Raw genomic sequence first — 23,110 nt, forward strand, 5'->3', positions numbered from 1 at the left:
GTTTGCCATAGTCCTGTAAACACGCAGGCTGCCTTCAGGAAAATCTGCCTCCCACAGCGGCGATCTGCTTACTCACCTGCTGACACCTGAGTGTCCTTCAGAAAGCTCCGGCTACAACTGTGTTGTTACGGTGGCGAAGGCTCAGGCAGGATGCCTCTTCTGCAAACGCTGGCTGCTATGCAGTACGTGAAGGAGGACCACAGGCTTTTCTTACTCACGGCCTTGCTGTGTGAGGGCCAGGGGGATTTTCATCCCCCATGCTGTATGGATCACAACTCTTCTCCCAAGGTGTTAGAGCCATTTGGAAAGCAGACTATAATTCCCTAGAGCGTTTTGGTGTTTCAAACAATTTCAGAACAGAAGATAGAAAAATGTGATGGAAGAGAAAGCTTGCTTCTTTAAACTAAAGTTTTGAATGTGAGATATCAATGACAAATAGCAGATTTTACCAAAATGAAAGGAAGGTAAGAGACAGAAAATACTTATCTGTTTAATTAAAAAGACCCAACCTCATTTAAAGTACTCTGTGCTGTGATCCTGACTTGAAGTCATCGGAATGCCTGCTGGGTTTGTTGACAGCCTGGTTGTTCCCACAGCAGTGGGACATGATGTCTCAAACCGGACCCTTGCAGGACCAAAAGGAGAATGAGTATGGCTTAAGTGAAGAAGAGTCATGTGTTTAAAAGCTTGTAAAAATGGGGAAAGCTATAGGGGAGGGGGAGTGCAAACCTTTTTATTTAGGGGCTATGTATTTAGTGTGTAAAAGTTGGGTGAAGTGGGTAAACTTCCAATTTTTTGTGTGGTTAGAGCATGGTGCAGGCTAGCCGGTACTGTCAGATGGCTTTTCTTTTCAAGCCTGACCCATATCAACAACTTTCAAAACGAAAACAGAAATAAGACTGGCAATGATTGGTACACCTGAGGGGACATTTAGGGGACACGTTAGGTAGCGGTAGGACTGCATTTAAGATCATCTTTACTGCTCAGGCACCCCTGGCATTGTACAGTAGCTTGTTCTGCGTTTCACTCCTTCATCTTGTGTCTGAGACTTCCCGTCGTAGGGCTAATCATCCAGCACCTTTCTGCAGTGCTAAACGCAGGTTTTACAGACTGATCAGGGTGGAGAAGAGTTGGTTATTAAATGTCCAGCTACTTCACTGCGGTTTTATGTGGATAGGTTTACAAAGGCTTTTTCTGCACCTTCAAAACTGAAATCCAGTCTGTGTGCATCCAGTCGCTGCTCTCCTGGCCCCTGGGGCGGGAGGTTTGCTTGCGTGATGTGAGCCGGCAGGCTGGGGAGGCTCCAGCCTCCTGCCCCGAGGGGGAGGCCTGTGCCAGTCCTGAGAATCACCTGCGTGTGCTCGAGAGAGGTGGACCAAGGGAATTAATTTAATGGTCAGAGAGAGTAATCAAATTATAGCTGCTCTTCTTGTTCTCCCTTGGCCCCCCCTCACTCCCCTTGCATGGTGAGACCATCTTCATCGTCTTTGGGAACAGAGAACTGTGAAGTCTGGCCAGCTTGGGGTTGGGTCTTGATGAATTGTGTCAATCCATTTTTATTTTCAAGTGCACTTCAGTGTTTGCAGGAGCTGAAGGTCTGCGAGCTTGCCTGCTGAGCAGCCATCAGCACATAGCAGCACTATATGTTGTCCTTTGGATGTTGGTCTGATTAGTGTAAGCGCTGTGAAGACATCTCAGAGATGAGAGGGTGTCTGGCCATCGAGATTTGACTGGAGTTGGCATGATGTTGTGTTTTTCAAACTAAAGTCACTCTCAGTAAAAACAAAACAGTAACGCGGAAGAACATATGGTGTGAAGCACGGGAGAAAGGTTTCCAGCTGAGTCCATGGCAGGTTCGTCCACATCCAGTTGGATGTGAATGTTAAAAAAGGAAGAGAAGAAGACATGCTGAATTGTTAGCTTTTAGCTGATGCAAACAGATGTTCAGTTTGGACATCTGGGATCCTGCCTGCGTGCACAGGAAGACATGTGGGAAGGGAAAACGTCTTTCCTAGGTGTAACGTGCTCTGACATACTGGACAAAGTTGAACTCTAATGGCTGCTGTATCTATTGTATCCATTTAAGTACTTTTCTCCCTCTATTTGGACATAACCTGACGAAAATTCTACTCCTCATACATATAACTTTATGTTGCTTTTAGATATCCTGCAAGAAACGTTGGTAAAAAACCCTAATATATGCTTTTTATACTGCAAGTGATTGAAACAGCCAGAAGTGGTTAATATTTTATGGACAGAGGAAAAAGACTAAAAAACCAAAAGGCTCCTAAGTAATATAAGCAACAGAGCAAAATCTGTAGAAGCTTTGCTTTTTGTAAAAGTGCAGAATACACTGCTTTTGATTTTCAGTTGAAAAAGCAGCTGTTGGCAAGTTGGAATAAAAACAGTTGCCACAGATAAGAATTCATATTTCATCCTTTCTTTTATTTATAATTAAAAAATCCAGCACTCTGCTATCTCAGTACGGCTCAGTGTATGGGACTGTATGTTGTGTACTGGATGCTTGTCTAATTAATAACGGGTATACAGCACCCATAAAGTCAGCCTGGTTAGCTGTTCCACTTAATATAATACCATCCAATGAATAGATGAGTTAAGCTGATAAGCAGCTGAGTAAGCTCCGTTAACTGCTTTGTACAAATGAGAAGAGAGCGATCCTAAAATGTCAGCAATCATTTATTACACCAGCAATTGTAGGCACAGACAAATTAGGAATTTCAATTATTTTTGATGGCCAGGGTGCCCAGCATTTTCTGTGCAACCACAGTAGTTGGTGTTCGCTGAAAGTCATCCCTAAGGTAGATTAAAAATAAAGAACCCTGATAAATCGGTGTAATCGATCTATTTGTCTTTGAGAGTGGTCCCCAAGCTTTGCCGGCCCCTAGGCGAAATACTGAGCAAGTAAATCATGTACCAGTGGTCAACACCATGCTGTGTTCTTCCCGGCAGCCTCAATTTTAACTTTCTTCATTTTCTGTGACTGGAGCACTGGAAGGTCTTGCTGGCAACGTGCTGTCCACAAGCCACAGATCTAAATCTGGCAAGGCTTTGTAGATGACTGCTGTCTTGCATTAAAAACCTAAAGCATCCCAGCATTCAGCTTGATTAGCCACCTCTCTGGTTGTAAAACCAGCGGACATGCAAAGGAGTGATATGATGCATCCGAAGGGAAGACCGTGCCAAGTGATGGGGGATTTGGTTCTCCCACATCCACATGGTGGGTGACATCCTGGGCACCTACTGAAAGTCAAGTGTTTGTTTAGGTTTAATAATTCATAACAAGTTAAGAGTGGTACCACGCCTGGGCCCCGATTCAGCAAGCTCCCTGCACAGGGGTCCCGCCGGTGCAGGGCTTTGAGCAAGGGCCACGAGCCGTGTTTCACTCTAGGCTGATGCTAAATGAAGCTGAACGGATTTTAAATAAGTCACGTGTTATGGTTTGTTATGGTTTATAATAAATTAGATATTACCTTTACAAGCACGAACATATCTCAACAAATGTTGGGGTATCCAATAATTACGGATGGTTTGGATAAATTCGCATATCTGCTGGGTCTTCAGCAGCAATTTTGCTTTACAGGTCTGCTTGTACTCTGCTGTAGCAGTTGTTAATGTACAGGTGTAGTATGTATTCTGTGGAAATGATGCATTGGCTTTCATCTGCCGCTGACCTCTGTGGGAACCGAAGGCGCCGAGCCCTTTGCAGTTTTGAGCCTGGGGAAATACAATGTTTATTCTTCTGAGAAGGCAGGAGAGCTGATAAATACTTGTAGGAATGCTGTGCAGAGACAGAATATGAGAATGCAGAGGGTGCTTGTACTGAGGCATGAAATACTGACCTTTCCACAGTCTAGAACTCTCAAATCATTATATATGATCATGTTCGTTTATATTGCAAATCTTTTTTTTCCCTCCTTGGCATCTCAAGTGAGAATTATGGCAGGTTCCTTAATTTAAGGAACAGTCCCAGACTGTTACTCAAACAATTGCATAATGTGTTTTGGGATTAACATGCTGTCAGCTTGATAACTGCTTAGAGACCTTTGTTATCAAGGAGAAAATAGCCCTGAACAGTATTGTAGTCTCTCTGTTACGAAAAGTAACCATCAGCCTCCTTCGCACTCTGCTGTGAGAAGGAAAAGCAAGAGCTGGTTTGTCATGGGCAGGCAGAGTTTTATGACAGAGCTGAATCATGACCAGGTTGTCTTTGTGGGACAGAGATGTCCATGCTCAGAAATCTTCATGACTGTTCTTCATCAGAAAGAATAAAAAATAAACATTCTTGTGTTTACATCTGGAGTCGCAGTTTAATGTTTAAGAGCTGCTTCATCCTCCAAAAACTGATGAAGGGTCCTTCTGGCTTTCAGCCAGCGGTGACAGGTACAGATTAAACTCGGTTGCATTCAGGATCCCAAATAACCTCATGCTAGTAAAACCAGAACACCAATAAAAAGAACATAGTGAGAAAAATGGTTTGTGTGTGCTGTATTTGATTATGATTGCCTGAAAGGAAGAAATTATGAATATGCGCATATACAGTTGTTTTCAATTGATGAATGATTTGTTTGTGTAACTTGAAGTCAATGAAAAGATTGTTTCTTTGACTTGTACATTGTAAAGGAACATGGTGGAGAAATATAGGTGGATACAATGAAGACGAACCGAGGCTCAGCTGTAGCTAACTGCTGCAGCTAACTGCTGCAAGAAGTTCAATGAGTATATGAATATGTATATTTATCAGAAATTATTTTTTTCTACAGATCCCACAAATCAGTTATGCCTCAACTGCACCAGAGTTGAGTGATGACAGGCGCTATGATTTCTTCTCACGTGTGGTTCCTCCAGATTCCTTCCAAGCACAAGCAATGGTGGACATTGTGAAGGCTTTGGGATGGAATTATGTGTCCACTTTGGCATCTGAAGGGAATTATGGAGAAAAAGGAGTCGAGTCCTTCATGCAAATTTCCAGAGAGGCAGGTAGGCAACGCCCGTCCTCCCTCCAGCAAACGCTATAGAAGTAACGTATGTTATATTGTGCCAAATGTTACCTTATTTTTCTAGAACATACATGTGATTCTGAAGTTGCTCCAGTTCTTTGCGATGCCTCTGTAATGGCTACTAGATACTCTCATTCCTAAATTGCTTATGGAGTTCCAGGGAGTTTGAAACCTTAGTGGTTTTCAGTCATTTCTGGAGAAAATAGGAAACCCTGAGTCTTGTCAAGCTCCTACTATTCCACTGGATGGCATTATATTATGTTGACTTGGGTAGAAGACAGATTTTAAAATGCTGAGCTTTTCTCTCTCCACAGCTAGAAATTCTGTGAAGACTGCTTGTTACCAGACATTGACTTGTGTCATACTATTGCTGTTCACCTTTCGGATCACTGCCTGATTCGTATTGCTTTTCTTTAGCATTTCTCTTGACCAATTCAGTTGAGAAAATTCATCATCTTTTACTTGAAGGCTCAAAGATTACTGGCTTGGGATATGGAGGCAACAAAGTCAGCAGTATGGTGCGAGGCACATCAGAGCTTTGGTGTGATGCATCATGTTTTTCTTGTTCCTGGTTTCATTTAGCGGTGTTCCAAGAAGGCCAAACTGTGTTGGACAATGTCATTGTCAGTGAGGGATGTTCCAAGAGGACAGGGAAGTGCTGTGTCTTGCGCTGGGTCAGGCTTATGGTGTATCGAGTTGAACTATCATAATTTTGTTGGCAGAAATCTCTAATTTTACAGCTTGCTTTCCTGTTCTGGTACAAAACATAGAGCAGACCTGTCTTGAAGATGTGACTGCTGTGTCAGTGTGCTCATACCCTTATCCTGGTAACTTATTCTGCAGGGTAAATAGTTCTAAATTTCCCCAGAGACGCCAGAACGTAGGAGGACTTCAGGCATTTCAGGGAATACAGGTATAAATCCATGACAATCTGATTTGCAATCCAGAATCATAAAGGTTTGAAAATTTAAGTATTTGAAGTTGATTCTTGCACTGGTAAGGAAGAATAAGCAGAAGATGTCATTTGTTATTGGTGATATATGCAAGGCCCACCTCCAGAAGCGTACAATGATATATCCTGATCGGGAACCCATCATCATTGCGCAAGAATAAGCTTTATTGTATTCCCAAACTGAACTCGCACATCTCCCACCCTGTAACTGCCCTGGCATTGCGTTAAATAAAACCAGCATAACGCAATCCACAGTTCACTCACTTAATTACATAGGTCCCCAGCCAGATTAGTAAGTGCATGCGAGGAAAGGACTAGGATGGGGCAGGCGTTGCTCTGACGCAGCCGTTGGAGGTTTCCAGCTCCTCGGTTGTTCCAAAGCTGGTTCCACAGCATATGCTCTGCTTTTGCAAATTGCCTGCGTTACCTGTGAGGTGGAGCATCCGCTCGCCCCCAAACTGCCACGGTGCAGCTGATGGGTCACTCTTGGCAGCGTCATCCGAGGGGTGAGCGGAGAAGGCAGCTGCGCGTAAAAGAAAGGGGCTTTAGAGAGGGGAATCCAGAATTGTTTCATTATGTTGGTATCACAGAAGGAACCTATACTGGCATAAATTTGTCTGTTCATTCGAATGCATATTTATGTGGTATTAAAGAAAATGGGTTTGGATTTAATACTGCAGGAAGTGACAAATGCCAGTGTTCATTATAATTTAAAATTTACTTTATTTGCAAATACCCACTGTTGCAAAATCATACCAGAAATGTGTTCTCTATGTCAAGGACAAACTCTAGCTGAATAATGCTGTATCATTTTATTGACCTCTGTAGAATTAAATTAATAATAAGAGCTGTTCATGTAGTCAACATGTAATTCAACATCCTTCATAAAAAATAAAGCATAAACCCAAAAGAATACCTTGCTTAAAACAGCTTTGCATGCAGAGTGATATACGTGACGCCTACAAGATTAAGACACTAACAGGGATAGTGCATAAACTTTCTTTTATATACGCAGCCTGCCTTGTCTGGAAACCGGAATAATCCACTCCCCGGTGCTGCCTCTGATTCAGTACAGCTGCTTTTTTTTCTTTTTTGGTGTTACACAGATACAGCTTAGGTGGAGTTCTGAGGGGATTTAATACCTGTCAACAAGTTCCTTGGGTTTTTAAAACCCTGGGAAGTGTAAGAAGATCCTGTTGTCTAGATATTTAATGGAGCAGTGCTGCATGGAGATAGAGGTCCTGACCTCGATCCCCTATGGGGAAATGGCACCTTGTCCCCCGACTTCGGGGGTCACTTGTGACCATCCCCCAGGAGCTGTTTTGGGGGGTCACGTTGCAATGGGATTTGCCCGTGCTCTGGGGGAGATGGCGTTGAGGGTGCAGCAATTTTGGGGTTGCTTTCCTGGTGCCTGATGTGGCTGTGACTCCTTGGGGACATTTATGCAAAAGAAATGATTAACCAGGCTGTCTGTCAGGTGATTGCTGTAATATCAGGGTTTGGAAAGAGCCTCCGGCAGAAGCAATAAGCAGCGATAATGTTACTGACTCATGGAGTCAACATGTAGTTAGTAGCTCCTTGAGCTATCTATTTAAAAACATTTGAGTGGTCAAGAGCCGTGTGTCTGAATGCATAAAGCCACCAGTCCTCTCTAATGAGGAACAGATGGGACAGGAGGTTTCACAAGATGGAGAAGTATTACCCAGACCTTGGGTACTTTGAGTATTAAATATATTTAAATGGGTCCAAATAGATGTGGCCTGACTGAGGTGTATAATTACGTGGTACCTTTGCAAAAGCAGTCAAGCACGGCGATGTGTGTGCCGTCGTAACGCTGCAGGGACGGGGAGGAAGGGGTGGGAGAGCACGCTCGTGACGATCCTGCTGCTGCCATGCGAGTAGATTAACGTGGTGCTTGGGGTGCCAATAAAAACTCAGGCTAATTAGGAAACTCATGTCAGAAGCAACAGAAATGCAACAGCAGTGGGAGGAAGTTTTTTGCTTAGTCAAAAGAACCAGTTCTTCTGGAAATCAAGGAGGATGTGGATGACCAGTTCTTCCCAACTCGGAGGGCGTGCTCAGTGTAACCTGCAGGGATGTGGGGAGGATGGAGGAGAGGAGAGGGGTTCAAGGGGTAAGGCACAGTTTACCTCATTTTCCAGTTAGCTAAGGCATGTGATGTTCACCAGGAGGAGTTGTGCTATGCTTAGAGCACTGTCCGTTTAATGTCTGTGTTTAGGCTTTGGTCTTGCTCAGGGTTTGGATGCTGCGTGGATTGCCACAGTTGCCGGCTCAAAGCAGACGTCAGATCCCAGCAAGGCTGCAGCGAGACTTTGCAGAAACACCACGTCTGTGTGCAGGCAGATGTGCTGCTCCCCTGCCCTCAAACCCAGGAGCCCCGCATGCAAGTAAATAAATAAATGAAGGAGTGGCACAATAAGCTCTGCAGCCTGGTGCAAATGAGGGAATGCAATAGGTGCCTGTATAGCCCCAGGTTTTTTTAGTCCTGGCTTCTTCATGCTGCCTGGGCTGGGACAAGACGATGCAGCGCTGGCTGCAGTTTGCTGTTGGAGAGCTTTCCCGGCTGTAGGGATTTCAGAGCTGCCGTGACTCCTGCCCCCCATGACCCCCTTTTAACGAGCAGGAGAACAGAGCTGGGAGGGTGTCGGAGCAGGGGTCCTTGTGGCTCTTCTCCCCTACATGGCCCCTTAGGACCATGCGCATCTGCCAGGAGCAGGACCAGCCCCGGAGCGGAGGTAATTAGTCAAAGGATGAGACACGCCGGCAATGTGCAGTCATTATTAGCTCTCAGACAAGTGCCTTCTATCTCATACTCAGTGTATTTTGGCAGAAAAGATTTAGTCCATAGGTACCAGCATGTTTATTATCTTTGGCCTCAAATCTGTAGCAGCTAATTATCCTAAATTCAGTGTTTTATCCAAACTTGTTTCTGATTCAGCCAAGATCTTAGGAATTGTGAGGATGAGTAGAAAGTGCTATCCTTGCTTAGATTTCAAATATGCTTTACTATATACTTTGCTTGATCCTTGAGTTAATAATTCTTCACAAAGTGACTTTTATTGTGAGTACTTCAGTCGAGTTTGAATATGTCATTGTGGCAGGAGATGAAGATTTGAAACATGCTCTGCAGTCAGTGGGATTAATAAATTAGGGGAATGGTCTAATTATGGAAAATCTAAAGGACAATTTCAAATTATTAATGAAACTACTGAATACTTGAATTTCAAAGATTAATTCATCTTTGATTTTTTTTTAAAGATTAATCTGTACCAGAAGGTTAATTGCTATCTGTAAGAAATATATATATTGAAGTCGTTAGCAAAAGACCACTTGAATGCCTCCTAGCAGATAAATGAAAGATCTAGTATGCATTTATTCATCTTTTCCCCTCCAAAAATCACCCATTTTCACAGATGAGTACACTGGCTGCTTTGCTGGTGGAGACTTTGGTACTCGCTCCACAGGCTGCAGCCCAAAGGGTGTGAGGAAGGGGATGCCCGGCTCTGCAGACCCGTACGTCTGCTTCCTTTGCCTCTTTCTTCTGCCTTTCCATAGCTCCCTTGTCCAACTCCATCTCAGAAATATGTATTTCCGCTCAGCAAGACTGGTTTTGAGCACAGTTCTGCTTGTTTGCACAAACTAGACCTATTGTATTGTACAGAGCAGCGCGTCAATAATAGAGTATCTTAATCTACAAACTAAGAATTAATTAGTTTAGATGATGATGTTCTCAACCATTTGGAAGGTCTGGAGAAGAAAAATTCTGGAAAAGCATGTCGTCTTTCTCTGTGTAGTAAAGACATGAAAAAAAAGGATTAAAGCTCTTGTACCAGTGTGCTGATATGATTATATATACTGAAGTTTCTTCTGAAGACTTCTAGTTGCAGTGTCATATTTATTAAAAGGCTATCATCACCTTGACGGAACAAAAAAGCAGAATAAACTTAAATCTACTTTAACATGGGAAGCACAACACTTGCAACAGTCTCTTTATCATCTTTTCTCCATTTTTTGCTGAAGACTTTTTTGAAGTACTCATTTCTTTAATTCTTCTGTCTCCATGATCCTCAAGTGTGGCGCAGACATCTGTTACGTAAGGTTAAGAGCATCTGCATGCAGCAGGGACGGCCTAGATGCACAAGCTGCAGGAGCTGAATTTCCTCAGAAACAGAAGAAACATCAAAAACATTCATTGGCAGGGCAAAGAAGAGACCCCTGAAATTATGAATCCTTCTCCTTACCCTCATAAGTAGAATCTTCTTCCAGCAGTGCCACTGAACAGTATTTCTTTTCTATCCCCCCGTTTAAACTTGAATTTCCTTTTTATCTTGTTTTTCCCAGCTTTATATTTGCTAGTAAAAACCATATGTATACACACACGTACATACGTATATGAGACACGTTGCCCTTACGTCTGACAAGTGTCACTCCACCTAAATCAGATGAACCACTTTTTTTGCATGCCGTTATAATCTATGCATTAACCAGTATAATCTTCTAATGCATTGCTTTCTTTACAAATTAGCTACGTACAAGTAAATACCTCCTACAGAGAGTATTTTCTATGGGTTTGTTGCTGGTAGCAAAGACTGTTTTAAACCTCTTTAGCCACCTAAATGTGAAAATATGACAGCTTTTCCTTAAGCCTTGATATTTGTTTTCTACCCTGACTTGTGTTTCTAATAAGATCTCAATCTTTTGATTTGGGTTTTTGGTGATCTGAATCATCTCATGATACTTTCTGTGAAATCCTCAACGTGGTACATCATCATATGGTGCTCTAATTCAGTACCTGTCTCCTATGGAAGCGGACACTGTTAAAAGCCAAGAGCTGCTGTATCATCCCTCAGTGATTCACACAGCATTTTTGTAGGCTCCTGTAGGTCTGCTCAGCTGCCTGCTGTGATCCTGAATCTGCATTTTTGTAACAGAACGTAATTTTTATGCTGTCTGTTGGGAATTCCATTAGCACAAATTAGTGCTGGATAACATGAGAGAGTTAAATCATTGCTACGAGGGAGTTGTACAACTGTCTGTTTTAAGAAGGGAGAGGAGACTGTTCTGTCTGTGTATCTCAAATAGAGTAGTGATTCCTATTGCCAAGTAGAAAATCCTGATCTTTTTTTTTGTCTTACATTTTGATGTTAATGAAACATCTCTCTTTTTTTTTTTCTTGATCCATTAAAGCCCTACTGAATGGGTTTAGAATACTCATTACAAGGAGCACACACTTTACAACATAACCCAAGGTTAAAAGAAGCCCAAGAATGAGAAAGGAACGTGAAAAAAGTTAGTGACATCACTGTGATGCACTGTGGTGGGCAGAGATTACGTTGGCTATGTTAATAACTAACACATACTTACGATTTATTAGTGAAGCTTTGCACTGCATACTGGCAATGGGTGAAACCGCACATCATCCAATGATGCCCCAAATTTATGATCTAGGATTTCTGTTCTTGTGGCAGCTAACAGAACCCAACTTTGAGAGTCACTGTTCAAATATTCATTTGAATGAGTCATTGTTTTGGAGGAAGATGGGCTAAGGTGTTGTACTGTCCACTGCGATGACTGTTTGTTTATTTAGCTGATGGAATAGCATCTTACAAACTGTGTTCATTGCTTCTCCCTCTGCCGTAAACCAAGGGGCAGAAACCCTCTACAGCATTTCAGTTAGAGCAAACAGCTGAGCCTACATGTTGACAAATTGGTCTATAAATAAGTTTTTGAAGTGCAGTCCAAAAGCCAGCCTAAGAAAACCAGACATTGTCGAAGTGGTGTTTAGCATGTATTGCAGGTGCTGTCACTTCAGGGAGCAGAGCTCTCGGGAAGGTCACGGACCCCTGTGCTTTCATGGCGTTTGAGGGTATATCGTTCGAGGCTTATGGAGTTTTCCCAGGGAATTACTGGTCCTGCAGACCTCTCCCTTCGGTGCTTTTCTGCCTGGTGGGTGGCTCCGCAGGAAGGGATGGAGGTCTCCGGGGGGATGGAGAGGCAGCAGCGGAGGGCTGTTCCTTTGTCTTTGGTTGTGTTAAATGATTATACTTTCTGATGGGAATGGCCTTTATTCATTTACTTGAGAGCCTGTTTTCTGGATCAAATATAGCCAAAATAAATATGTAAACCACTGGTGAAATCAAGTCATTTATATCCGAGCACTTCAAGTGTTTTCCATTTTTGTTTCTATTTTTCTCAAATATTCATGCATCTGTCCCTTTTGGTGTTCAATGATGTTATGTTAAATAACAACATTATGAAATCTGTTATTTTCCTTCCTGTGTTTTGTCAAATAACAAATGTTTTGTCATTTCAGAAAAAAGCCAAGAAAAATTGCTTTCTAAAGTTTTACCAACTTGTGTTGTGTGCTGCAGTCTGTCAGGTTTAATAGGATTTTCTTTTAATTGTAACGGATCTAGTAGAAGATGCACTGGACTTGATCCTTAGGGGTGTTGTGGATTGCATTTGGAGTTTAATAGTATACTTCTGATAGGGGAAAAGATAGGGAAAAGAAAAAGCAAAGTACGTCTCTGCCAAGTAAATCTGCTACTCTGTGTGCATGGTCTATGCTGCTGTGGCTTTTTCTGCTAACTTGTGAGAAGTGATGTCGTTTAGAGGAGTGAATGGGTGATGTCCTTATGGTGATGACTAGGCTTGGGACTTCCCTGTGATATTGGGTAGAACTCATTAGGTGCCTGGCTTAGATGCTGAGAAACCCTCTAGGCACCTGCCTGTATTTGTAGGTTATCAAAACATTGTGAATGCAATCTTCATTTCTCTAGCGACGCATCTTCCTACCTAAGACATAACGGATGTCCAAAGTTAGTTGGCTCTGTTCCCTGTGCGGTAATGAAGAGTGATGGGATCCGAGTGGCCCTTTTGAAACATCTGTTTCTCTCTCTTGACTACACAGGGAGTGTAGGCACCAAGTATAAGGGTGTCATTAGAGAATTTGAATTAAAAAAGAAAACTCTAATCAGTGGTATGTATGTGATATATGTATTTTCCTATCTTTTGTCATCATTGGAAGATAAATACCTGGTGCAGATTTATAGGGTTGTTATGACCTCGTTCAGGAGAGCAGCGAAGCTGATGGCATTAGGAACACATAGATACATACCCGGCAGCACCGCAGCATCAGAAGCCTGTCCGCCCAAATGAGGTTATAACTCTGTGATGGAACTAGCAGGGGTCTGAGTAATTCCTCCTTCTCAAATAGACTCATGAAAAATCAATAAAATAGAGTTTGGGGAGAAGGGAAGAGGTAAAGATATGACATTATGATTACCTTCGCGTCTGCTTATGTGAAATCTGAGACCAGTTCCATGCTGATACATGCAGAAACTTGCACTCTCTCCTCCTGGATGATCTCACACACCTGCCTTCTTGGCGAAGTGTTATTGGATCGCTGTAACGGGCTGCTGTCACAGTTATAGCCTAAGTCACTTTAATGATAAATATCTGCCTTTTTATGGCATTTATTGAACGTTTGGAGATTGCATTTCAAGGATAGGATAAAATTGAAATAGGCAATTCTTGTTACTAAACAAAAAACTGCCAGCATCCTTTAAAAATGTTACCCCAAATTTTATAAAACATCGCTTTCACGGTTATGTGAAATGTATCATGTGGATCAGCTGAAAACAAGTGATTGGTCAAGTCCTTGTTAGTTCGAAGCAGAAAAATGCATTGTTGAGCCTCTGTTTTTACCAGTAAAGTTGGACACCCCTGGGGAATGCTCCTGCATTTTGTGATGTGTGTGCCCCGTGATGCAGAAGTGAAGAAGTTGGTTTGATGCAGATTCAGTAAGTTACTCATCCCAGTCCGGTTTTTTTCATTTGTTCTTTCGCGGGTTTTCTGCATCTCAAGGGTAGTAAGTTCCTCCTGGTGAAGATAGCAGTATGGAGCACAATCGGAGAAGCAAGAGCATTTGTGTTGTTCTGCATCCATCTTCTGCTGGGAAGAATGGAAATTTGCCAAGAAACGGTGGGGAATACTAGGGGAATGGACAAAAAGCATGTTAACGTGCATTAGGAAGCTTGAGGAGACGGTCATACTGAAGTGCAAAAGCTGAAGTTTTGGGGAGGAGTAGGAGGGAAGGAGAGAGTTCAGATTTACTGAACAATAAAAGGAAGGAACAGGTCTGTGGAAACAGCAAGACAGGTATGAGGATTAGGAGGAGGAGAGATGAAAAGCCGTAAAATGAAGGTTGATGGAAGTGGCTGGGGTTGCAAAGATTGAGCCACAGCAGGGAAGAAAATATCTATGAATAAGGAAGATTTGCCATGGAGAGTGGACTAGAAAATCACATTTGTTTCACCAAAAAGATTAATTATTGCAGAAACAAAATTGACTTTGATTGTGAGAACTTAAAACTTCTGGAAGATAAGACAGAAGTTCTTTCCAAAGTCCCTTGTTTCTGCCGGGGGGCAGTGAAACCAGACTTCCTAGAGGATTGCATCTGAGTGCCTTTGCTCTTCACTATGCTTTTTTCCTGCCTCCCAGCCCGGGGGGCGAAGTGGAGCCTGTGAATCCTGGCTCCCATTTCGCTTCCACCTACAGTGCCTATTCCAGTGTGTGGTGCAAAGCGTCTTGTCAGTTTTCCTGAAGGAATGAAATGAATTTCATAAAAACCTTCTGCAGAGGAAGCCCCTGCTGTCATTTTGACTTTCCCCATGGAAAATAGAAATATTGTGATTACACTGAGATTTTCCCATGGGATATGTCTGTTTTGCAAAGTAGGATGAATTTGGTGGAATGTCATTTGGGACCGGCTCTAAATGCATTTCTGCATCTGAAGGGTAATATATAATCGAATGCAGTAAGTTATTTCAGTTTCTGTCACTGCAATCCTGCATCCCAGGAGGAAACACAAACTATTGCCTCGTCTTGTACCTTCCATACTTCACAGTCCCTTTTCACTTTCTGCTCATGCAAAGAACAGCTTTCATAGCCATGGGGGAGTAGCAGCACATAAGTAATTCTGAGATGCCTCTTCCATCACGCGCCCTCCCCTGCCTTCTTCATTCCTTATCCTTCCTCAGACAACAGAGGATGACAAACATCCCAAACCCTTCACACTCTTGGAAGATGGCTTTTATGCACTGCTAGTGATCTTCTGGGCATGCCAAAAATATTCTCCGGTCTGTCTCCAAGGCTATCCAAGCCTTCCTCAGCCCAGCTTCCTTGTGCAGAAAAAAAGATCAATGAGAGAAAGTCACTCTAACCGGGTGTATGTATGTACCCCGCTTTGCAAAATCATAGCAGGTAGGAAATTATGATCAATGGAGTTTGTACTCTTTTCTTACACATTCTTAGGGAAGTTATTTATCAAGGCAGTGTTTGAAATACCCAGACTATTTGCTCTAGTATATTCAACAAGATATCTGAGCTGAAAACAGGAACTGTAATGCGGCGTTTTTAAGCGGTTTACACATATAGCCAGGATGTTGGGAAGATATATATACACAGTTTATATTGCAGGCTGTTCTGTTTCCTTTCCCTTTGGTGCTTCAAGATTCGTATGTTTTCAAACTATAAGGAGTCAGGAGGCCATCTAGCTTGCTCTCATACTGGAGACTGTTGGCATTATTTTAACACTTTACCAATGTTCATTATTTAAACAAAAACCTCCCGTTGATAATACCCCTCCCTCTTTCCAGGGGGGAGCCTCGGCTGGTCCTGTATCGCGCGATGTGTAGGTGATTACCTCAGCACGTGTAACCTGACATGCCAGCAGCAAATCACCCTGGGCGAATCACGGTGCTTTCAGTATTCCCTCTTCACCTCATTTTTGGGCTGTTAATAACAAAAAGTTGGTAAAAAAGCAAATTATTCAATTATGTTGTTATCGAAGAAAGATCTAACGTGTATTTCACTGTGTAAACACGGAGAGGAAACAGATTAAACTTTGGGTAATAGAAAGGCAACTCAAACATACAGATGTTCATTTGAAATTTGAATTGGATTTTATGCCGACACCGGATGCTCTGAAGCTGTCTCCTTACTCATGATAAACGGCAACACTTCACTGGCTTGCTGTTTGTTTGGGAGAGCCCGAGCATGACAAAGAGAGCAGGCATCCGTAGCCTAGATCTGTTTTTAAAGTAAGCCGTTCTGCTTAAGCTTAGACACAGATTGTCTTTGCAGCCTGTGAAACGTGTATCGCTTGCAGGAACTGCGGCTGCAGCGTGGGTCCCGGGGGGCTCAGCTCCGCTCCCCAGCCAGCCTGCTGCCTTCCTTTCGGCAAACGCAGCCCGATGGAGGATTTAATCGAGCCGGTGAAGAGCGGCTCAGAGCTTGTCGTGCTGCTCCGCTGACCCGCCTGAGGCAGGGAGCCACTCTGATCGACCGCTGCCCCGTTTCTGTGCTTGAGCTCTGCTGGGGTGGTAGGTCCTGGCGCTGCTTTGCGAGTGCCATATTCTTACAGTGATGGTGCTGGGTGAGGCAGTTCTCTGGGTACCAGCACATTGCTGCCGATGGCCCGGCTCTGCGACGATAAGGGAAGTGGCTGCCTGTGAAAAGTAAAACGTAGAAGTGTTTCAGGTAGCTGCTTTGCAATGGAAGACTTTATCCAGATGCGAAAAGTCTGGAAGAGGCTATCTCAGGCTACGACCAAGAAAATACTCTCTTTAAGCATTGGTTAAAGATATATTATAATTTAATTCCCAGAGTGTATTTTGTTTCTCCCCTTAAATTCACTAATCCACGTCTAATCAACCCTTCAATTAACTCTCAGTTTATCTTATATCTGTATTTTCTTCCTTTTCCAGCCTAATACTTTTTTTCCTCAAATCACTTTGTTCTCTTTTCTTCGCAAGTATTGCCAGCACTGTCCTTTGGTCCCACACCTCTCCTGCTTGTTCAGGAGCCCCCCAGGGCAGGACTGCCGTTCAGGCTGAGCAGAGCAGAGAGCTGTGCTCCTGCCCGCCGGCTCTGCCGGGCTCTCCTCTATCTGCTGCTGCAGCAACCCAGAGGAGAAGCAGGTCTCCTCTTGCTGTCTCTGCCCAACCGGGGCGAGTCAAAAGTAGTTTTCTTCAGCTGCTGAAAATCTGGCTGTGCTGTAAAATGGTGTCTTCTCTACCTAAACCCCTGCATCGTGCCATCGGTGGTATTACTGCATCAGTGAAAAGACCGGGACCAAGCCCAGGGTATGCTCAAGATGTGCCTATGCTCAGTTATGATTATTTCTAATGACTCCCCGTCCTCAAGACAAAGGCCTATGTTGAGCTCCGTTGATCAGAGCTTTCTAGGAGAGATGTCCTCCAGTTAAGTTCTACATCGGCAAGTCGGGAAGCTGACTGTGAGCTTGCAATGCAGTAATCCCAAATATAGCAGATTTTCTGCTTAAAAGATGAAGGGTTTCACAATGATCACGTTTTAAGAAGAGTGTAGGGTGCAGATGTGAAACAGCAGGAAGGTTTTTTTGACAGCTTTTCATTGACTTTTCATTGCTGTTTATATATTTCTTTTAAAGCCAATTTTATATTCAAGCAAAAGAAAGTCTAGACAGATTGTCTAAAACCTTTTATTGGCTAATTAAGATTATACTGCTGGTATATCACTGCTGGAGAACATGTGGACTCTGGTTAAGAAATGGCCTTCATTTTTTGCAGCATGTGCCTTCTGCCAAGCTTTCTTTTATTATTCCTTGGGAGGTCTTTTTTAATATCTGACTATTTCAATGTCAAAACCGAATGCCACTTGAAGTCTTACGTTTGGACATCTGAATTTATATAAAGGAACCTGAGTGCCTTGATTTTTTTTTTCCCCAAGGTACTGAGCGTTTGTGGTTTCCATTCAAATTGATTGCAGATGCAATTGCTCCGTACGTACAGAAATCAATCCAGCCTTAAATAGATGTGTCTCGACGTTGTGGCCTCAGCATTCACATAAGGTGGGAGACTGAAAAATGCAGCTCTGGTGCCGTCGTGCAGTAACCTGGTGACGTGTCTTATCGAGACAAAATCCCAGAAGGAGTCGTGCTCCCAGGGTGATACTGTTTGCTTTGATAAATAACTCATCTCTGGTCTGAGCCGGCTGGTTTATCAAAGAGGAGTGTTTATTTGGAGGCTGGGATGAGGCATGTTTTCTTTGGACACTCGTCTATTAAAATTGGTCTTATTTTGCCAGCTCAAACCGAGCGATAAGAACAGCATCCTGTCTACCCGGAGCCAGGATGAATTTGTGGTTGGATATTTCCCAGGTTCGAGCTTTTACCTCTTAGTAATTCCCTGAACTAGTTCATTTCTTGTGTTCTTTGTTCTTAGGAAAGCACAGCATATTCATTGCAGCCAGAACTCAGCTCAAACCTCTAATTGCTGTAATCAAATAACTTTTATTTATTGACATCAGGAGGGAAGATGGAGAAGCAGCATCACAAAATTGCAGCCAAGGTCTATAGTACACAAGCTGTTCCTTGAAATAAGCATCTTTTGAAAAACCTCTACAGAAGCTCTCAGAAAGTATATCCCCTCTCTAGGTTCCTCACACTTAGATGCCCTGTAATGCCACCACTCTCTAAGATGCACTAAAAAAGCAATTAGCACTTTTGAGTGCTTTGCAAAATTTTATTAGTCTTCTGCCTCTTGAGGCTCTGGCAGATAATGCTGTTTCACTCGAGGTTTCTTTGATGCAATTTTTTTCCCCAGTCTTCTCCAAGAACAAATACAAGAGCTGGAGTTACAGTGCAATCAATCCAGCAATTTACAATCCTACTTCTTGAGAACTTCAAAAATCATTAAAAGCACCGCCTCGTTTTAAAGCCACACTGTATTCTTTCTCTGCTTCCCTCTTCTTCCTTTCCCTGCATTTGTGTTACTGCCGCTGAGATTCAGGATTAAGGGCAGCAGGAACTTCTGTGTCCAAACAAGTCATTCATTTAACTTGAGAACAAATTAATCTTCTGGGCCATCTTAGCCATTTCCTCAGATTTCACTGGGAAGCAGGGAAAAATCATTGGCACTCTGGGATTTAAAAAAAAAAAAAAGCCAAAGCAGTTGCTTGCAGGGGGAGAGGCTGTGCAGTTGCTGTAGCTTGGGAATGTGCCAAAACCCTCTTCTACAGAAATTCTGCTTTGGAGAAGTGCAGGTTTTTTTATTTTTTTTTTTTAAACCAAGGGCCTTGTGGAGTGCATGTGCAGCCCTCAGTTGGGTTATGAATGGCTTTATTAATATTTATGGCTTGCAGAAGTAACCTGTTGGCCGCCGATTGCCTCCTGCCCGCCTGCCTGCGCGGAGGCAGGAGCTGACGTGGCCTTGGCAGCCCCAGGCAGCCGCTGGCACTTCCCACCAGAGCTTCAGACACGGATTTCGCCACTTTATTAATGCAGAGCAGGGCGGTGTTTGATGCTAAGGGATGTCTACTCCATGTGACAGGGAGCAGAGTGTGGCCCTGAGTAAAGAAATGACTGAATCCAGAGGTAATCATCTTCCCAATTTTTGGTGGAATGTATTTTATTATTTCTTATGGACGTGTTCATCTCTGGCTTCTGAGCTTTTCCGAGCTCGGCCAGCGCTCCTGCTCGGCAGCACACCCTGCAGCGAGTGGAGAGCTGCATCCATGGTCGGCATATGCAACTCTTCTCCCTGATTTCATGCCTGCATTGCATGTAAACAAAGCACGGTAACATCGTGTTTTGTAGTTGCTGTTTGATTTTCCTGGGAAATTTCAACGACCTGCCTAGCATGAAAAATGAAACACATTCTTTTTATCGTTTTTCAAATTCAAGCAGGTTTCAAAGCAGAAGCTATGCAGTTTTGTCAGCTCCAGAAAGCCTTTCTTAAAGCAGAATACTATTGATTAAGCTTTAGTGACATCTTTTTCTTAAAAAGGAGCCAAGAATCATAAACATTAAAGATAGGAAAGATGTAATTTGGATGTCATTAGTACTTAAGCTGCTTTTCTCTTTAGTACGTGAATGTGCACAGGTGTATTAGCAGCTGGGTTTGAATATAGGATTTTTCCTGCCCCATCCTATACCAAAAGCAGTTGAAAGTGTCTGGTGTTGCAGATATGTCCTTTGCTCATCGAAGCAGTTGTCATGAATTGATCTCCATCCAAGAGGAGCTCTCTCTTTCTCTCTTTTTTTAACCAGCCAATCTGTGTATATAACGTTGCTTGCGATGGCAAATCCGTATAAGAAAACCCTTTCCTAGCTAAGGTCTTGATCCCGCTATCGGCAGCGCGCAGACAGAGGGCTGCATCCGCGGGCTGTCAGCTGCACGGTGGTGACCGAACCGGCCGAGGGCACGGGGGGCTGCCTGGGGACCCCCGACGTGGAGGTGGGACTGCTCAGGCACCAGCGGGTGTAAGTCACTGGTCTCCAGTTCTGCTGCTCTGATAGGTCAGGGGCTGGCTGAGGGATATTGGCCATGGTCTTCAGAGTCTCTTTAAGGGATTTGCCTCCGATTTAGCTTTCAGTTTGAAGAAGAAAGTATACAATTATGTAGATTTAAAGCTTCCCTTCCTTTCTGCTCCAGAAGTAAAGACGCCTACTGAAATGGATTACATTATCCTGTACTTCAAGAGCATCTCTGCAATGTAATATGTATCAGATATGGCTTGGTGTTCCTGCAGGAGACCCCTAAATGTGCTTGTTGTGTGGGACACAAAGGACAGCTGTGATTCACAAGTGATGCATGTCTCAGCCCTGTCTGTAAAACGAGTGGTGTGGAATAGATGGAAAAAGGAAAAAAAAAAAAAAAAATCACACTTTTTCCTCGGTGTGTTTATTACTGAAACACCGGTTTCTTTTTCAAGGTTAACAGGTATGCTTCATCTCTAGGTTTGTTTACAGCGGTACAGAATTTCATTGTGAGCTGAATTACAGGGAAGAGCATTATTAGGGAATTAATCTAGCAAAAGTCTGGTTGACAGCTCCAAATATGCAAATAAAGCCATATAACGGAAACCAAAGACTTGGAGACAGGATCAGAAAACTGCAAAATCTTAAATATTCAAAGGCAAAGTATACGACAATGACACGATCAGACAAAGAGTCACATTATTTTAACTAAGAGCCATATTTAGAACCGCCTGGGAGAACATTTTCTGGGTAGCTAAGTCCGCCGAAGTGACAAAAATGAATTACCCTCTCAACTTCTGCTTTTCATGATCCAATGTATGGACTTGGGGAAATGGTTTTAGAACAAAGATCAGCACTGTCATTACATCAATATGACTAACTGTAAAGTGTTGGGCACTGTGGCTGGAGACGGAAAGGTTGCCAGGCTAAATTAATTAGAGGAAAAGCATGAAGAGTAATTGGCAGTAAGTGCCCATAGATGTGGTCACTGGCATTCTAGCACGTAAGGAAGTCTGCAGTTGTCAAAGCATGTATCATACTTGGCAAAAACATCTTTCAGTTCCGTGAATAACCTTTGAACTTTATTAAAGATAGCTTTATGAATAAAGGATACTGTGGGTCTTTGAAATAATATATTTCCGTTTGCAAATCGGGTCAAAAAGGGTAGTATGTTACGGTGTCTCAAAGGTTAACAGAAAACAGAAAACTAGCTTGCACATCTCTTACAAATGTGTAAGTTTTTAGTCTGTTTGTTCCTTTAAGAGGCAAATTAATTAGATTGTAAAGTTTAGCATCTTCCGTGGAAAGAGGGTGGGTGTGACGCTGCCCAGCTACACCTGCAACCCCAGCACTTCATCCAGAAGCATACAAAATGTGAAAGGAAGCGCAAACTCTGCAAATTTTCTGTGCTGTGGTTACAGGTGTATTCGTGATACGCATTCGTACAATGCAAACAGTCTTTACAGCAGGAATCCAGATGTGACCAGACCTACCTCTTGCACCTAGTTTCGTATGTGCAGTTGAAGGGAAGAAAAAGCCAAATATTTTGTTACCTGTTTGCTGGGATTAAGGGTATTTTGGGGGGGTAGGAGCAAGAGGGGAGACTGGTTGTGTTCCAGGCCAGCTCGTAGCTGTTCACGCTGCAAGTTGCATATTCCTGGGATGCTCGTCCTGCGTGTGTGCAGGGAGGTACTCAGGAGTGCTTGCATGCAGCAAAGCAAGGCCAGCATCTGCTCTGGAGATCACCGGCAATAAATCCGTCCCGCCTTCTTAATAAGCCTGTGTCCCGTGGGCATGTAATGTGGCATACCGTCAGCACTCCAGAACATCAACTGATTGTGGCAAACTAGACAAAAAGGAGATACGTTTGTTAGGGGGATGAAGGAGGAGATGATAGACAGCGATGTACAAAGCTCTGAGTCTGACTGGATTTCAGGCGGAGCAGTGCATGGTATTACCTCCCATTGCTCTTGCCAGACACAGTTTCTTAAAATAGTTTAAAGAGAGTTTTAGGCAGAGACGAAGCATCATCAGAAAGGATCCTTCTTGCCAAAAGCAGGGATAATACAGAGACGCTTGAGGAAGAAAGGTAGGTGTGATCTGGGGCTTCCCTTCTTCATCAGAGAAGCGATGGGGCCAGATCCTTAAAAAAGAAAGACAGCTTGAAGCTAAAGCAAATTGGAAATGAAGCAACTGAAAAGATTGATTTAGTCAGTGAGGCAGGTTGTCTAATGATGGCCTTTCAATTTAACTGGAGGGGGCTGAGCGAGGAGTAATGCTAACGCCAGTGGTAATGGCCCCTCCTCTGCATCATTTCCAGATCATCATTAACAGGCTGTGCCACTCTGAGGTCTTCTTTCTCTTCTGATTCCTGCCTGATTTACAACCTACAGCACAGTCATCGATCTCGTGATCATTTTCATTTGGATTGTTTGCTGTGAATATAATTCATTCCAGTGTAGCGTTAGCTCTTCTTCAGTCAACCAAAACATATATTCTTATATTTATATGCTGACTATCCTTAAGGAAGACCAAACGCTTCTCTGAATTGATTCAAATGAAGAAGTCCGCTGAGTTTTAGATAACAATTCTTAAGGCCTCATTAGTGACATTCAGGAATAGTAATTTTATTTGCACATTTGTGAGGAATTATGGCAGATAAAAACCAACATCTGAACTCAGTTCTCTATTTTAGAAAGCTCTTACTATTTTTGATATAAACATAACCATGTGAAAGAAAGAGCAATTTCTTCCCTTCCAGTCACACGTGTATTTTTTTAATATCCTTTTAATTGTAAGGAGGAAAGAATTAATACC

General features: G+C 43.0%; 1 protein-coding gene across 1 annotated transcript in view; it reads left to right on the plus strand.

The window, feature by feature from the left end:
- Positions 1 to 23,110, plus strand: part of GRM7 (glutamate metabotropic receptor 7) — a 283,523-nt gene that overhangs the window by 99,804 nt on the left and 160,609 nt on the right. Inside the window, exon 2 of the mRNA XM_059823137.1 lies at positions 4,782 to 4,998. Within this exon, the coding sequence (XP_059679120.1) occupies positions 4,782 to 4,998 (217 nt within the window). The remainder of the gene's footprint in view (positions 1 to 4,781; positions 4,999 to 23,110) is intronic.

The sequence above is a fragment of the Gavia stellata genome, chromosome 12, assembly GCF_030936135.1.
Source record: "Gavia stellata isolate bGavSte3 chromosome 12, bGavSte3.hap2, whole genome shotgun sequence".
Taxonomy (NCBI): Eukaryota; Metazoa; Chordata; class Aves; order Gaviiformes; family Gaviidae; genus Gavia; species Gavia stellata.